Here is a 17,636-nt window from a genome sequence, read left to right on the forward strand (position 1 = left end):
AATGCCTTATTTTGGATGCCTGGGTGGCTTGGTCAGTTAAACGTCCGACTCTTGATTGCAGTTCAGGTCTTGATCTCGGGGTTGTGAGTTCAAGCCCTGCATTATTGGGCTCTGTGCTGGGTGTGAAGCCAACTTAAAAAACAATGCATTATCTTGACAAATGAATATAGTAAAATAAGAGTGTGGGCTCTGGAATCATACTGTCATCCATATCCAAGACCCAGCTCTAACTTTCTGGTCTTGGACAAGTTATGCAACCTCCCATGCCTCAGTCTTCTCATCTGTAAACTGAGATAGTTATTGTACATACTTAAATAGGGTTATGAGAATTAAAAGAAATGATAGGTGTAGAGCACTTAGAACAGTGTCTGGCAAATAGGAAGTACTCAAAGTGTTAGTTATTGTATCACATGAATGATCTTTGAACCAGTGTATGTGTGTGTAATCAGGCCTGAGAGAAATTTTTGAATAAAGTTAATAGCTTTTTTGTAAAGGAAAAGGTTTTAACATAATGTACTTACACGGTTTAAATAGTAAATTGTCAAGCAAAACTTTACAACATGAACCATTTCCAAATTTCTATTCTTAGCAATGCCTCTTCCTGGTATAAAATAAAGACCATTTCCTTTGACGATTTAGGATTAAGGGCTTTTAGATTTAAGAGCTACAGTCAAGTAGTTTACCACAGTGGTTGAGAGTATGATTCTGGAGAGAAGCTGGCTGACTAGGAATCTGGCTCTGCCGTTCTTCAGCTCTGTGACTGTTGGTCAAATTACTTAGCTTTTCTGTACCTGTATTTTCTCAGCTGTCAAGTGAAGATAATACCTACTTACAGGATTGTATAAAGATTAAGAATTAAAAATTTTAAAGCACAGAACATTATCTGGTGTATAGTAAATAATCCTGATATTATATATTAGTTATTTTTGGTAATTAGAAACAATCAATGCATTTATGCCCATACAGTAATGTTTTATTGGTGAATATTGTTTAATCTCATGTTAAGATGACATGAGTTGAAAAATTTTGCTAGAATCTATGTTCTCTGCATTTAGTCCCTTGGTAGGTACAAGGAATTACATCTTTTGTTGAGCCTTTGTATAGTTTAAGTGTCTAATACAGAACCATATACATTTTTTATTAAGTTTATTTATTTTGAGAGAGAACGAGAGAGAACACATGCAAATGGGGGAGAGTCAGAGAGACAGAGGGAGAGAGAATCCCAAGGAGGCTTAGTACTCTCAGTGCAGAGCCTGACACAGGGCTCTAGCCCACGAACCATGATATGACCAGAGCCAAAATCAAGAGTTGGACGCTCAATTGACGGAGCCACCCATGCGCCCCTGAATATTTCTATTTGTAAGAGAAATAAGGAATCCAAGTAAATAAAAATATGCAAATACTTCTGCTAATAAAGAAGAACAACAAAAAAAATTTCTTAAGTCTTCATTTTCATCTTCCCTTCACCACTGTTAAATGTTATGGAATTATGAAAGTGCATATAGAACTACTGGAGAAATTTGAATTTTTTCTTTCCTTTTTAAAGGAAAAAGTTAGTGTTGTGATCATTGGTCATGAAGGGCATATTTCGAAACTCCTCTTAACTAAACTGTCTACTTTTCTGGCTTAACACTATCGACCCTGATGTTTCATCCACCTTCTAGTTGGGAAATTGAGATGGGCCAGCTTCTCATTTCTTTTGCACTGTAAGCTGTTTATGGGCAAGATCTGTATCGTTTTTTAATTTGTATCCCTTATAGTACTTTATTTAGTACAATGCCTTACATATTTGAGAAACAATATAAATATATGGGATGAAAAAGAGAATGATAAGGCCTTAACATGGGAGTTTCCAAGTACAACATTTGCATATAGTAGATGCTCAACCATTTTTGACATAGGAGGTACTTTTTAGAGAAAAGAATTCGAAAAGATTTTTGAGTTTGTCTCTTCTAGTACATGAAAGTAGCTGGACACTCTTACCGTGGGAAGGAATTTCCTTCCATTTTGGTTACTGTATTAGAATATTAACACTTTTTGCACAATTTATATAATTCCTTTACATGTAACACAGCTGATTAAAGGCAGTCATCACATATTCTTGGTTTATAGTATACCGTCCCTGGGTAGAAATATCAGGATAATTTTCTTTTCTTATAGTAGTTTGACATATTATTGAATATACATAAAGTAAATAATTTGCCTATTTATGAGCTGTGGAAGAGTGTCAGCATGGGAAGTGTAACGGAAATAGCAATTTTATAAGTGATTTTCCATTGGCCTTTTCATGCCTCCAGTCTGAGTACACATTTTACATCTACCTTTTCATCCACCTCCTGTCTGAGTACACATTGTCAAAGGCAGAATCTAATCTTTGCTTGAATTTGTGCCTATTTAAATAGAACCCTAATCAAATATAACCAGTAATGTTATGAAAGTTAAAATGATTTCTGCCAAGTAAGAAACTAAAAATCGGACTCTAATCTAAGGATTTCTAGTTTCTAAGAACTAATATACAAAACTTTAGCTACATGGCATTTTAGGACATTTAGAAGTCTTGTTTAAGCTTCAAGCAAAGCAAAGTCCTTTATCCTCCCCCGGTTGTGCAATCTTCCAGAGATGTGACTTCCAAATAAAACACAAGGCATTGGGATCTTCTGAATGTAATCCTTTTAATTTCTTCCTTTACAAAATGTGATCATTTGTTTTTGAATTAATGTTTGGTAGGAAGATTCTGAAAGTAATAGCTTGAGAGAAACACATTTATAAATAGAAATATTTATATTAGCCAAGGTGAAGAATACTGCCAGATTAATACATTAATAATCCCTTTCCTCTCTTTGTCCAGAACAGGCACTATTCAATGGAAATATAGTATGAGTTATATACATAAAAGAAGTGAACAGAAACAAGTGAAATTCATTTTAATAGTGTATTTAATCCAGTATATCAAAAATTATTTCAATATGTGATCCATATAAAAACATTAATTAGATATTTTATATTCTTTTTTCTTAATAAGTCTTCCAAATCTGGTATGTTTATGTACTTTGAGCATATTTCAGTTAGAATAGGCACACATCAAGTGCTTAGTAGTCTCGTTAGACTATTTTATTGGACGGTGCAGATCCAGAAGATGAGTGACCTTTAAAGAAATTTCATTTATCTTACTTTTTTTCTTCCATGTTCATTATTGATAAATGTTAAATTTTTATGTGAAAGTACCTATTGTGGAAATCCAGGTATTTCTGAAACTTGTAAAAAATAAAAATCCTGACTCTTCACTATTAACATTTTGGGCTCTGTCATACTAGATCCCTTAGATGAGTAGCTATATATAATTTTTTTTTTTTAACACAAATGGGATTGTGTTATATATAATCCATGCCATATATAGGGGTGCCTGGACGGCTCACTGGGTTAAGTGTCCAACTTCAGCTCAGGTCATGTTCTCACAGTTCTTGAGTTAAAGCCCTGTATTGGGATCTGCACTGACAGCTCAGAGCCCACTTTGGATCCTCTGTCTCTCTCTCTCTCTTCCCTCCCTTGCAATCTCTCTCCCACGAAAATAAATATTAAAAAAAAAAATTGGTTCAAGACCTTCATATTTTAAAATTTATTTTCCTGAGTGCCTGTAGATTGATGTATCCTTTTTAATGGTTGCATAATCATTTATTTATATGGATGTACCATAATTTAAGTCTTCCCCTGTTAATGATCATTTAAGTTGTTTCCAGTTTTCTAATTGCAAACAATACTCACAGAAATGTCTTCCCGTGTGTGTATAAATGTTTTTAAACAACAAGGTCGTGGTGTTGAATTTCACATTATGATTTCTCATGTCAGATGATCCTTCAAAAGAGTTGCGCCAATTTACATCTCTGCCAAGAGTAATGAGAGTTGCGCTTTTCCCATGAATTTTTACCAATGCTTTGAATGAGAAAAACAAAAGATATCAGTAAATCTAATAGGTAAAAAACATCTGGTGTATTTTGCTGGCCATCTATTTTGCTCTTTTTGTGAATTACCTGAGTATTATAGAAGTCCCCTCTTCCCATATTCCTCCCCCCCTTTTTTGTTTGTCTCTTTCTGACTGATTGTAGGAATTGTTTACATATTTTGGATAGTCCTTATTTTATGTGTAGTGAATAGTGTTTTTCCAGTTTGTCATTTGTCTTCCACCTGTGGGTATTGATACCACCTTTTCTGCAAAGGCTTTAAAATTTGTCTTTTATGTTTGTGGCTCATGCTCAGAAATACCTTCTCACCTATAAAATGTGGTCTCTTTAAAGCTTTTCTAGTACTTGTTGGCATTATTTTTATTATTTAAACCTTTGATTATTCTAGAATTTATTTTGAGGAGGAGTGAAATATGAATTCATCTTTTTTCCCTAAATGGCTAGGTGCTATCTCAACACTTTTCATTAGTCTGCCTTCTCACTGCTGATTTGAAATTCTTCTGAAGAAGTATTATAAGTGCAAGGTAAAGACTTACTAGTTATATGTGGGAACTTGTTAGTGGAATTAGTAGTCAAATGGAAAAGAATCTGGATTCAGTTGTATGCTTTTTATCTTTGGAAACAAGTTCAATTTAAAACTGTTTGTCTTTTATTGGAAATCAAACATAGCTTATAGGTTATGTTTAATTAATTTCCATTTAATCTGGAATCCAAACTCCCTGAAGTATTAAGTAACTAAGTATGTGCATTCTGTATCATTCATTCATTCATTCGTTCGTTCAATATGAGGCACTGTTTTAGGCACTGGGAATATAGCAGTTAACCAGATAGATACAGTTCTTGCTCTCATGGAGTTTGGACTCTATTAAAGGAGATATATAAACAAGAAATAATACATAAATGTATAAGATATTTTAGGATTGTTTTAAGCAGATTGTTTAAGAGTTGTAAATAGAATAACAAAGTGATGTGATGGCAGGGGAGGGTAAAGGTGAGGTTTTCTGAGACTTTAAAGATGGGAAAAGGCCAATCATGTCTATGTCCACAAAGCTAAAACAGTAGTAATGATAATGTAGAGATTCTGAGGGGTGGGGGGAAGCATAGTGTGTTTTGCTTTTCTGTGTGTTCTGCTTGTTTATCCTACTTACAAATTTTTCATTGAAACTTGTTGGCAGATTCCTTAGTCTCAGGTCCTCTTGTGGGCTTCAGTGATATTCTATGTTCATAGCACTTACACTACATTATAATTATTTGCTTGTCCGATTCTCCCTCTAGACTGCAGTTCTGTGATGTCAGTAACTTTGTCTTTTATCTCTATATTCTTAGTATCTAGCACACTGCATACTCAGCAAATGTTTGCTACAATGAGGAATTACAAGCATAATTAAGGGCAATCTGTTACGTGCTTTGAATCCTGTTCTCTCCTATCATTTCAGGAATCTTTACTTTTTTGTTCTAATGTATGCAGACTCTGTCTCATCTGGATTCTTCTCATTAGTATTTAATCAAACTCAAACCTTTCCAATCTTTTTTTTAATTAAAAAATTTTTTTAATATTAAATATAATTTATTGACAAATTGGTTTCCATACAACACCCAGTGCTCATGCCAACAGGTGCCCTCCTCAATGCCCATCATCCACTTTCCCCTCTTCACCACCCCCTATCAGCCCTCAGTTTATTCTCAGTATTTAAGAGTCTCTTATGGTTTGCCTCCTTCCTTCTCTGTAATTTTTTCCCCCGCTTCTCCTCCCCCATGGTCTTCTGTTAAGTTTCTCAGGATCCACATAAGAGTGAAAACATATGGTATCTGTCTTTCTCTGCCTGACTTACCTCACTTAGCATAACGCTCTCCAGTTCTATCCACGTTGCTACAAATGGCCAGATTTCATTCTTTCTCATTGCCAAATAGTATTCCATTGTATATATAAACCACATCTTCTTTATCCATTTGTCAGTTGATTAACATTTAGTCTCTTTCCATAATTTGGCTGTTGTTAAAAGTGCTGCTATAAACATTGGGCCCTCTCTCTTTTCTGAGAAGCCTGGCCATGGGTTTATCAATTTTGTTTATTTTTTCGAAAAACCAACTCTTGGTTTCATTGCTTTGGTCTACTGTTTTTTTGGATTCTATATTGTTATTTTTGCTCCGATCTTTATTATTGCTCTTCTTCTGCTGGGTTTGGGGTGTCTTTGCTGTTCTGCTTCTAGTTCCTTTAGGTGTGCTATTAGATTTTGTATTTGGGATTTTTCTTGTTTCTTGAGATAGGCCTGGATTGCAATGTATTTTTCTCTCAGGACTGCCTTCACTGTATCCCAAAACATTTGGATTGTTGTATTTTCATTTTCATTTGTTTCCATATATTTTTTAATTTCTTCTCTAATTGCCTGGTTGACCCATTCATTCTTCAGTAGGATGTTCTTTAACCTCCATGCTTTTGGATATTTTCCAGACTTTTTCCTGTGGTTGATTTCAAGTTTCATAGCATTGTGATCTGAAAGTGTGCATGGTATGATCTCAGTTCTTTTATACTTATTAAGGGCTGTTTTGTGACCCAATATGTGATCTATCTTGGAGAATGTTCCATGTGCACTCGAGAAGAAAGTATATTCTGTTGCTTTGGGATGCAGAGTTCTAAATATATCTGTCAAGTCCATCTGGTCCAACGTATCATTCAGGGCCCTTGTTTCTTTATTGATTCTCTGTCTAGATGACCTTTCCATTGCTGTAAGTGGAGTATTAAAGTGCCCTGTAATTACCACCTTCTTATCAATAAGGTTGCTTCTGTGTGTGATTAATTGTTTTATATATTTGGGGGCTCCTGTATTCAGTGCATAGACATTTATAATTGTTAGCTCTTCCTGATGGATAGACCCAATAATTATTATATAATGCCCTTCTTCATCTCTTGTTACGGCCTTTAATTTAAAGTCTAGTTTGTCTGATATAAGTGTGGCTACTCCAGCTTTCTTTTGACTTCCAGTAGCATGATAGATCGTTCTCCATCCCCTTACTTTCAATCTGAAGGTGTCATCAGGTCTAAAATGAGTCTCTTGTAGATAGCAAATAGATGGGTCTTGTTTTTTAATCCATTCCGATACCCTGTGTCTTTTGATTGGAGCATTTAGTCCATTTACATTCAGTGTTATTATTGAAGATACAGGTTTAGAGTCATTGTGATATCTGTAGGTTTCATGCTTGTAGTGATGTCTCTGGTACTTTGTGGTCCTTGCAACATTTCACTCAAAGAATCCTCCTTAGGATCTCTTGTGGGGTGGTTTAGTGGTGATTAATTCCTTCAGTTTTTGTTTGTTTGGGAAAACCTTTATGTCTCCTTCTATTCTGAATGACATACTTTCTGGATAAAGGGTTCTTGGCTGCATATTTTTCCTGTTCATCACATTGAAGATTTCTTGCCATTCCTTTCTGGCCTGCCAAGTTTCAGTAGGTAGGTCCGTCACTAGTCTTATCGGTCTCCCTTTATATGTTAGAGCATGTTTATCCCTAGCTTCTTTCAGAATTTTCTCTTTATCCTTGTATTTTGCCAGTTTCACTATGACATGTCGTGCAGAAGATCAATTCAAGTTATGTCTGAAGGGAGTTCTCTGTGCCTGTTGGATTTCAATGCCTGTTTCCTTCTCCAGATCGGGGCAGTTCTCAGCTATGATTTGTTCAAGTACACCTTCAGCCCCTTTCTCTCTCTCTTCTTCTGGAATTCCTGTGATACGGATATTGTTCCAGTTGATTGCATCACTTAGTTCTCTAATTCTCCCCTCGTACTCCTGGATTTTTTTAAATCTTTTTCTCAGCTTCCTCTTTTTCCATAATTTTATCTTCTTTTTTTTTTTTTTTTTTTTTAATTTTTTTTCAACGTTTTTTATTTATTTTTGGGACAGAGAGAGACAGAGCATGAACGGGGGAGGGGCAGAGAGAGAGGGAGACACAGAATCGGAAACAGGCTCCAGGCTCCGAGCCATCAGCCCAGAGCCTGACGCGGGGCTCGAACTCACAGACCGCGAGATCGTGACCTGGCTGAAGTCGGACGCTTAACCGACTGCGCCACCCAGGCGCCCCATAATTTTATCTTCTAATTCACCTATTCTCTCCTCTGCCTCTTCAATCCGTGCTATGTCCACCTCCATTTTATTTTGCACCTCATTTATAGCATTTTTAAATTCATCATGACTATTTTTTAGTCCCTTGACCTCTGTAGCAATAGATTCTCTCCTATTCTCTATGCTTTTTTCAAGCTCAGCAATTAATTTCATGACTATCATTATAAATTCTTGTTCAGTTATATTGCTTAAATTGGTTTTGATCAATTTGTTAGCTGTTGCTACTTCCTGGAATTTCTTTTGAGGAGAATGCTTCCGTTTCATCATTTTGGCTAGTTTTCTGTCCCTTATGCATTTTGAAAGTTTGTTGTGTGCTCTGCACCTGTGAGCACTGCTCTGTTAAAGGAAGGTCATACACTGTTCAGGGCCTGGCCCTTCAGGAGGTGTTTTTTCGGAGATTGTTACTTGTTCTCTGTTGTTGTGACTTTGGTTATTTTATTACCCTACTCGTAGTGATATTTTGGACCCTCTACCAGGTGTGCTTTGATTTGTTTCTTGGAGTAGCCCTGTAAAGGAAAACAGACAAACAGGAGACAAAAACATGCAAACACACAAATAACACAAACAAACAAATGAACAAAAACAGAAAACTAAAGGGTAAAAACAAAAAACCCCAAAACACCGATTACAACTAAAGAAGAGGGTGGAGGCGGTGCTGTTTGAAGAGTATATACAAAGAGAGAAATGACAGGAGCGGGGTGGGGGGCGGGGAGGAGGGAGAAAAATAAACATTGACTAGGCAGAGAGACTAAAAGACTCAATCCATAGAGAGAACAGAAAATAAAGACGGAGGCGGGAAAAACGAAAGGAGGATAAAGTTACCCAGACATAGAAACTATATGGCTTAATTGTTCCAGAGAGAGAGAAAGGAGTGTAAAGAAGGAGATGTAGAATATGTATCAAAACAATGGATTAAATATGTCTGTTTAGACAGACCAATAACCAGAGTAACCAGCCTAGGGGAGGGAAGAGATAAGGAGGAGAAATGGGAGTTGGGGGGAGAATATATCTATATTTCCAGAGTTGACCTAGAGTTCATCCAGGCAATGCTGCTGCACTTGTCTGGAGGAGCTGTCCTCAGGGTCTGCCCCGCTCCGGTACATAGGCAGTTACCCAGTGCGAAGGGCCGTGGTTTGGTGTAGTCTGGACCCACCTCCACTATGGGCCCGGGGAGTGATCCCTGAAGCCCCACCTTGGTGGTGGTGGTTGGTGGTAGGGGAATGGTGACCCCGCAGTCTCTTTTCCACGGAGCGGACCCGGTGGACTCTGAGTCATCCTCACTGTGCTGCAGGCGCAGACGGGGTGGTCCGTCTGTCTCCTCCCCCTCCCCTGACACCGTGCTTGTCTAGGATTCAAAGTCCTGCTCCAGGCGCTCTGGCACTGGGGAAGCTCCTCTCAGCGCGGCCGGATATGTGGCCCTGGCTGGCTTTGTCTGTGCCGCTGCACTTCAGGGAGGACCGCTTTCTGCGGACTGTGCAGTCGACCTCGCCGCCGATCCCCGGGGGTGGCCGACGCAGGCTTTGTCTTTTTCCACAGCGCTCCAGGGAGGGGGCAACTTTGTCCTACCGTAGACTGTTCCGCCGACCTCACCACGTAGCCCCCAGGGTGGTGGATGCAGGCAGGGCTTTGTCTTTTCCTACAGCACTCCAGGGAGAGGGCTGCCTTCTACTGCAGACTGCGCCCTCGGCCCAGCCACTGAGCTGGGGGTGGGGGGACGGGGGGTGACGGACGCAAGCAGGCTTTGTACTATTGCGCAGCCCTCTAGGCAGGGAACCACTTTCTCCAACTGTAGACTGTGCCCCTGACTTACCACCACACCCAGGGCTGGCTTCCCTCCTCACCAGATGCGTGAACTGGGAGCCGGTCCCAGTGCGAAGAAAGCTCTGCAGTTGGAGATAGGATCCCTCTCAGTCTCAGTCCCAGGTCTTTCTCCTGTCCAGATATGGCCCTACACTTCCCTAGCTGCTCTTTCTCTTCCCTTTGTTTCTTCTCAGAAGGGGGTCCCTCCCCCTCCGTGCCCGCATGGCCTTTTTTATCTCCACCCCCGTTCGCAATCACCCACCTATCTTTTCTCCAGTTTTCCCATTTTCTTCCTGGTAGATTCAGTCTCTTTTTTTCTCAAACCTTTCCAGTCTTAAAAAGCTTACAAAATGCTCATATTCTGTCTTCAACTATTGCATGATCTTTCTCTCTTTTACAGCTACACTTTTCAGAGTTTCACTTATTTCATTTTCTTAACAACTTGCTCTTGAACCTACTTTTATCTGTTTCCAGCCTGATATTATCAGTGACTTTCATGTTGCTAGTCTAGTTGACCTTTTTTTTTTTTTTTTTTAAATTTTTTTTTTTCAACGTTTTTATTTTATTTTTGGGACAGAGAGAGACAGAGCATGAACGGGGGAGGGGCAGAGAGAGAGGGAGACACAGAATCGGAAACAGGCTCCAGGCTCCGAGCCATCAGCCCAGAGCCTGACGCGGGGCTCGAACTCACGGACCGCGAGATCATGACCTGGCCGAAGTCGGACGCCTAACCGACTGCGCCACCCAGGCGCCCCTAGTTGACCTTTTTTGATTCTTAACTCATTTGGCCCCTGAGTAGTGTTGACACTTAACTGTTTAATTCTTCTTAATGCTGTTTTCCCTTGGCTTCCATGTCATTGCACTCTCATGGTTTTTTTCCCTACTTCTCTGTAGGTGCCTTCTCGGTCTTGGTAGGCTTATCCTCTTCTGGTAGGTGCCTTCTCGGTCTTGGTAGGCTTATCCTCTTCTGGATAGCCATAGAAAACTGGAGTTCCTTAGACTCCAGTTTTTGAATAATCTGCATAAATAATTAAGTGATATTCTAATTCTTTCATACTTGATGTCCTCCAAAATGATTCTCAGTGTTTGAAGATGATATGTAGATACAAGATAAAAGATTAAATAAAATCTTATAATAAAATTAAATAAATAGTCTTAAATTGGAATTTGAAGTATCAGTATGAACTCAATGTATTTCACGTTAAAAGCATTTCCCCCTCACCCTTTGTACTTAAATGGCCTAGAAACAATGACTAACTCACAATGAATGCCCAGACTGTGGCTTGGAAAAACATTTCTCATGCAGAGAACCAAAGCTCCTTGGAGAAGTGGTTGATTCTGGGTCTGAGGAGAAATGATAGAAGACCTTGGAACATCTTGCTATAACAGATAGCAAGAAGTCATCAAGGACTACTATGACTGACTCACAAGGATGCAGGAGCCAGTTTGAGTTGGCTTTTTCCTTTGTTAAATATAGAACAATTTGAGCATCAATAAAGATAATACCTGCAGTGTACTGAAACCCATTCATATATTTGGTCCCTGAGTTTATAAGTGATGCTAAAAAAAAAAAAAAAATTAATTTCTCTTAGAGGATTGTAATGCACCTACTGCTTATTTTGAAAACTGGAAAATAATGGAAAAGAGTCCAGCATTTATTCCTCTCTATAATACATAATGGTTCACTGGCTAAGCAAATAATAGATGAGGATAATTGCTCTTCATAGAGATATTCCAGCTATTAAATAAAGACTGAGAGGGTATTATCTTTTGGCAGCCCTTAATGGAGCTAATGGATTTAGGCATTGATCACCATCTAACTGCACAAAAAGAGATATTTTCCTCCTGATAGGACACGGTACTATTTATGGAATGATCTTACCAAAAAAAACCTCAGGCCTAAATATAACCAAGGCTCTTGATCCAACTCTGAATTTATAGAAAACAAGAATATGTTAAATGTCACTACAGGGATACAAACAAATTATAGCCTCAAGAAAAATTTACACAAAAATAATCCCATTTCTTCAACAACTATATTGTGAAGGTAGAAGATGGAAAGACTTCCCCACAGTCAACCAAGTATCTCTTCCTCTCATAACTTCTGCATAACTTTTCTCACAACACAACATTATTGTGAAGTGGTCTGTTTATAGGCATTTCTGTGCCATTAGATTATATGTTCCTCAAGACCAGGGAATGGACTCTTTAATTTTCCTTTATTTCCCTTGCATGTAACTCGGTACTGATGTTGTGTGCAGAATCAATAAATATTTCCTGTGCAGATTTTATTTGGTGACTTCAGTGGTTAGTAATAGTCAGTCATCTTTGATCTTTAATTCTTTTGATTAAGAAACTGACAAATCATCGTAACATTTCCACATTTGTCTTTTATACTTTTGACTGTTCAGAGAATAACTGACTCTTCTCCATGTTTTTAGTGACTTTGAGATTGTAGGCTTTTTGTTACATACACTTATTCTCCCCCCATGGAAATTGTTTTTTCTAATTATAAAAGTCATGTGTTCTCACCAGTTCAAACAAAATAGAAAAGTATAAAAAAGAAACTAGAGCCTTCACTGTTAACCAGAAGTATCTTTTTATCTATTCTCTCCTCCCTCCTTTCTTTCCCCTCACCCCACCAACTTTCCTCTTGCTGGACTGACCCCCCTGTGTCAATGTAATGACCTTCTTTGTCTTTTATTATAGTTTTTATTTCAGAGTCCATTTTGTTGATATAACTTTCTTTTGGTTTCATTTTCATGAAATCTCTTTTTCCCTTTTTTTACTTTCAGTTTGTGTGTGTCCTTACACCTGAAGTGAGCCTCTTTAGGCAGCATGTAGATGTGTCTTGTTTTTGTTTTTAACCCATTCAGCCACTCTGTCTTTTGACTGGAAAATTTAGTCCATTTACATTTAAAGTAAGTATTGATAAGTATGTACTTATTGCCATTTTATTGTTTTCCAGTTGTTTTGTAGTTTGTCACTCTCCCTTTCTTGCTTTCTTCCTTTGTGGTTTGATGAATTTCTTTAATGGTATGCTTAGGTTTCTTTACCTTTTGTGTATTCACAATAGGTTTTTGCTTTGTGGTTACCATGATGCTTGCACATAACAACTTGTATCTAGAACAGTGTATTTTAAGTCAATAACAACTTAAGTTTGATACAGTTTTAAAGTTCTTCATTTTTACTCCCTTCTCCCATGTTTTATATTTTTGATGTCATATTTTATGTCTTTTTATCTTGTGTATTCCTTAATTAAGTATTGTAATTATTTTTACTGCTTTTGTCTTTTAACCTTCATACTAGCTTTATAAGTGATTAATCTGCTACCTTTACTATATATTTACCTTTCCAGTGAGATTTATTCTTTCATGTTTTCTTGTTAATAATTAGCACTTTTTCTTTTCAGCTTAAAGAGATTCTTTACTATTTCTTGGAAGGCCAGTTTAGTGGTGATAAGCTCCTTTAGCTTTTTCTTGTCTGGAAGACTGTCTTTACTTTGCTTCTGAATGATAACTTTACTGGCTAGAGTGTCCTTGGATGGAGGTGTTTTCTTTCAGCACTTTGAATATATCATGCCATTCCCTTCTGGCTTGCAAAGTTTCTGGGCTTGCAAAGTTTCTGCTGAACAATATGCTGATAGTCTTATTTGGGTTCTCTTGTGTGTAACAAATTGTTTTTCTTCTCCTACTTTCAGGATTCTCTCCTTTTTAACTTTTAACATTTTAATTATAATGTGTCTTGGTGTGAGTCTTTTGGGGTTCATCTTTTTTTGGAACTCTCTGGGCTTCCTGGATCTGGATGTCTATTTCCTTCCCAAGGTTAGGGGAATTTTCAGCTATTATTTCTTCACAATTTTCCGTAAGTAGGATATGCCACTATACATCCTGCTATGGAACCTGCGTTTTTTCTTTATCCAACATGCTGGGTATCTCTTTCTACATCAATAAATGTTGCTGCACATTGTCATTTTAGAGACTCCATCGGATTCCCTCTTATTAATATATATTAATATAATTAGCTAGAACAGTACTGATGCATATTATATTTCTTTATAATTATTTGTAATTATTCTCTACTACAAAAAATGTTGTAGTGAATTTTTTTAACACATCCATTTATACATGTGTGTAATTCTGTCCTTAGACTAGAGGCAGGTTTGTTAGGTCAAAGGTTGTGTTCATTTAGAATTTCTATATTGCCCTACCACATTCCGGAAAATTTTGACGTGTTTTCATTGCTTCAGCAGTTGATTAGCAGGACTTTATTATACTTGAAGTCTTGTTCATCATATCTCAGTACTAGTCTTCAGGTAAAGTAAATCTTGTTCTATTTCTTTTTATTTGTTTAGCCCTCTCTTTTGGTGTCTTTTCTTGAATTATTTATCTTCTGTGTGGCAGAAGCAGGGACTGGACATGAAGTAAAATAAATACAGAGTAATATGTGATTATTTCATAGCAACTGTTACACCTAGCATATTGTCCATACATGTTTTTGAACAAATAATGTGGAATGTTATATCTCTTATGTCCTTGATCATATATATACAGAAGTCTTGCCTATAAATGTTATCCTTTTTATATCTGCTTGCAGGAGCTAACATAATACATTATTAACTTCTTAATAATGATTCAGTCCTTACTCATTCATTTCCCAGAAGTCTCTTGCAGAGGAAAGAACATGTGTTTTGAAGTCTGACCTATATTCTGATTTCAGCTTTGCTGCTTACTTAGTTGTGTGTGAACCTCACTTAAGTTTTCTGGGCCTCAATTCATCTGCAAAACTGGGGTATATTTGATTGCTATCTATTTGAATGATTGCCGTAAGAATTAAATGAAACATTGTATGTGAAAATATATGGTGGCTAGCATATATTAATAATGAAGTATTTGTTCCATCTCTTTCTTTTGTGGCCTGCAGTGATACATAGTGTTTTTAGATATATATTTACTATCGTGCATACTATTGCCTTTACAGAAATCTTCTCTACATATACCCTCAGAGTCTCAACTTTGCCAATCGTCAGGGTTCTGCAAGAAATATAACAGTGAAAGTACAGTTCATGTATGGGGAGGATCCAAGCAATGCTATGCCGGTAAGAAGTGTTCTTTACTTTTCCTCTTGTTCATGTATGGTTCAAATAGACATTGTTTTTGTTTTTGTTTTACTTGATTGGCAGCTCTAAACTGGAAATTAATGATCTTGTAAACCAAATTTCTAACTGCATTACTTCCTGTAACAGATAGTATGAGTTTCCGTGAAGTCTTTTTTTTTCCCGTTTTTATTTAAATTCTAGTTAGTTAATATATAGTGTCATATTAGTTCATATTAGTTTCCTGTGGACAATATAGTGATTCAACACTTCCGTATTGAAGTCTTAAATATTGAGGACTTAGTACATACTAGTCCCTCCCAGAGATACAAAGATGAATAAGACTTGTAATCTAAAGGATATGGGATAAACACATAAAATTCTAAAATAGTGACTTTCAAGAAAGGATCAGAACAGAATCACCTAGGTAACTCTAACAAAGCGCAGATATGTTTTTTCTGCTCTTGTCATCTGTGATTCTGATTCTTCTCCTTGAGAATGAGAGGCCAAAGGAAGTAGAAAGTGATGGGTAGTATATGAGGTTGTGGTATAGGTTGAAATGCTCCCCAGGTGATTCTAATATGTATGATTCTTCCCATCTTTGTTAAGAAACTCTGGTAATAGTGCATATTACACTTACCTAGGGAGCTTTTAAAAATACCAGTGCTCAGACTGAATTTTACTCCAATTAAATTATAGTGTCTGGGGGTGGGAACTAGTCATATATCAGTATTTTTAAATCTCCCTAAGGGGATTACATTTTGCAGCTAATATTGAGAACCAAGGTATATGCTAAGTATTAGAAGACGGCTGTAGGGGATTCAAAGGCAGAAGTGTACAGAGGTAGGAGAGAATGTCTTGCTGAGGTAATAGGTAGGTATCACCTGGAGGAGGTATATCTGAACTAAAACCAGAGATAGTTAAAATGTAGATGGCGTTGGGTCTTAGATAGCTGGGGAAGAAAAGCAACTCAAGTTGGAGAATGTCCTTCCACAGAGGTACAGTGGCGAGTTGCCAGTGAGCCAGAGCAGTGTAAGAGAGGTCAGAAATAGTAGATTGAGGCCAGACTGGAGAGATTCCTGACTGCCCAAATTATCATTTAGGATTTGTAGAACACTACTCAATGCAAGTTCCATGAAAGTAGATTTTAAGCTCAACTAAAGTTAGTAACATATGGAATAGAGGGACACCTGTCACTATAGATGTTCAACCTCTGAGAACCCTAATGGAATGAAAATGAGCTTACGAATAGGTGCATTGTTAACAGTTTTATTTTAGCCTTCTCTGCCAGTCATTAAATCGCATTCCTCTGATTTTCTACTTACTAGGAAAGCTGTATATTTTCTCTTTTCCCATTGCCTCAGTTTTATCAGCATGTATAGATCTTGACAGCAGCGAGCACAAATTATGCATCTTTATATTCTTCTATGGCTGCTATTTCAGATCTTTGCATATAATACATGGTGAATAAGTATTTGCTAATAAATGTAGAATTTATTTCTGAGGTTTGGAGTTAGCATTTCATATTCTTTACTAGTTCTTTATTCCTGCTGAAAGAATGAATATACTATCACAGTTGATGAAAAGGTACTGGATTGTGAAAATAGATGCTTTGTTATATGTGAATTACCATATGAATTGAGCTTATGACAAATGTAGTATATGTAAGATAATCTGTTTCTGTTGATTGCCTAACAAACTCTTCCTTGTCTTAGCACATATATGGCCTCTGTGGAGTCCCAGCTGCATCCAGCCACAATGACAGTTAGACCACTCCCTCTTTTGGTGCTACCATAGCATCTTCTCATTTCTTTTATGGGCCTTATCACTTTAAGATTATATGTTTATTTCTTTATCTTGTCTACCAGATTGTGAGCTCCTTGAGGGCAGGGACCGTGTCTTACTCATATCTATATCTTGATGCCTGCCAAAGTGCCTGTCACAGAATTGATGCACAGTCCATGTTGATGAATCGTTAAATGTACATGTCACAAGGTCAGAAAAGGAACACTTTCTACTTTATGTCATTCATGTTATGAAAGTAAATGAGTTACTTTGTGAAAAATGGGATCTTCTCAGTGGCCGGGGTGGGGGATGGGGAGGATACTGTGTTCCTTTCACTTGTGTATTATTAGTCATATGCAAATATAATGCTTTTATCTTTATCCTATGACTGGTTGCAAGTATAGAAACATAGACACATTGTCTTTGCTTAATTCTGTAAAAAAATAAGGACTACTCAAATGGATCCTAAGATAATTTTTGGATCATATAATGTTGGTGTGATAAAATCATAAAATTCAAATTCTGGCATTGGAACAACATTTTATAAAAACATGGCAACGTATTCTTGGAAATTGGTGAAATTAGACTTCTCTAGGAGAGTCATAGTCATTACACTTTTACACAGCCTTAAAATGAAAGGATCTGTGTGAATAAAAGGATCTTTTGTGTCACAAAAAGAAACACAAATAATCTGTTAAAAAGTTCTTTTTATTTGTGGATGGTTCCAATTAATCCTTCTGTATAAGATGTAAAATTTGAGTTATTTTACCAGTTGTATTAATGTAAGTGCGATGATATGTCCATGTACTTATTTCTGCACGTGTAGAGATGGCTGGCCAGACATAAGAGGCTAATTTATGGGTAGGTAGCGTTGCAAATCTG

At 37.2% G+C, this 17,636-nt stretch overlaps 1 protein-coding gene across 12 annotated transcripts in view; it reads left to right on the forward strand.

The window, feature by feature from the left end:
• Positions 1–17,636, forward strand: part of DOCK7 (dedicator of cytokinesis 7) — a 224,801-nt gene that overhangs the window by 103,106 nt on the left and 104,059 nt on the right. For all 12 annotated transcript variants that reach the window (XM_019449048.2, XM_019449049.2, XM_019449050.2 and 9 more), the window contains exon 15: positions 14,855–14,972. In XM_019449048.2, the coding sequence (XP_019304593.1) occupies positions 14,855–14,972 (118 nt within the window). The remainder of the gene's footprint in view (positions 1–14,854; positions 14,973–17,636) is intronic.

The sequence above is a fragment of the Panthera pardus genome, unplaced genomic scaffold (assembly GCF_024362965.1).
Source record: "Panthera pardus isolate Hobbes unplaced genomic scaffold, ASM2436296v1 HiC_scaffold_11, whole genome shotgun sequence".
Classification (NCBI taxonomy): Eukaryota; Metazoa; Chordata; class Mammalia; order Carnivora; family Felidae; genus Panthera; species Panthera pardus.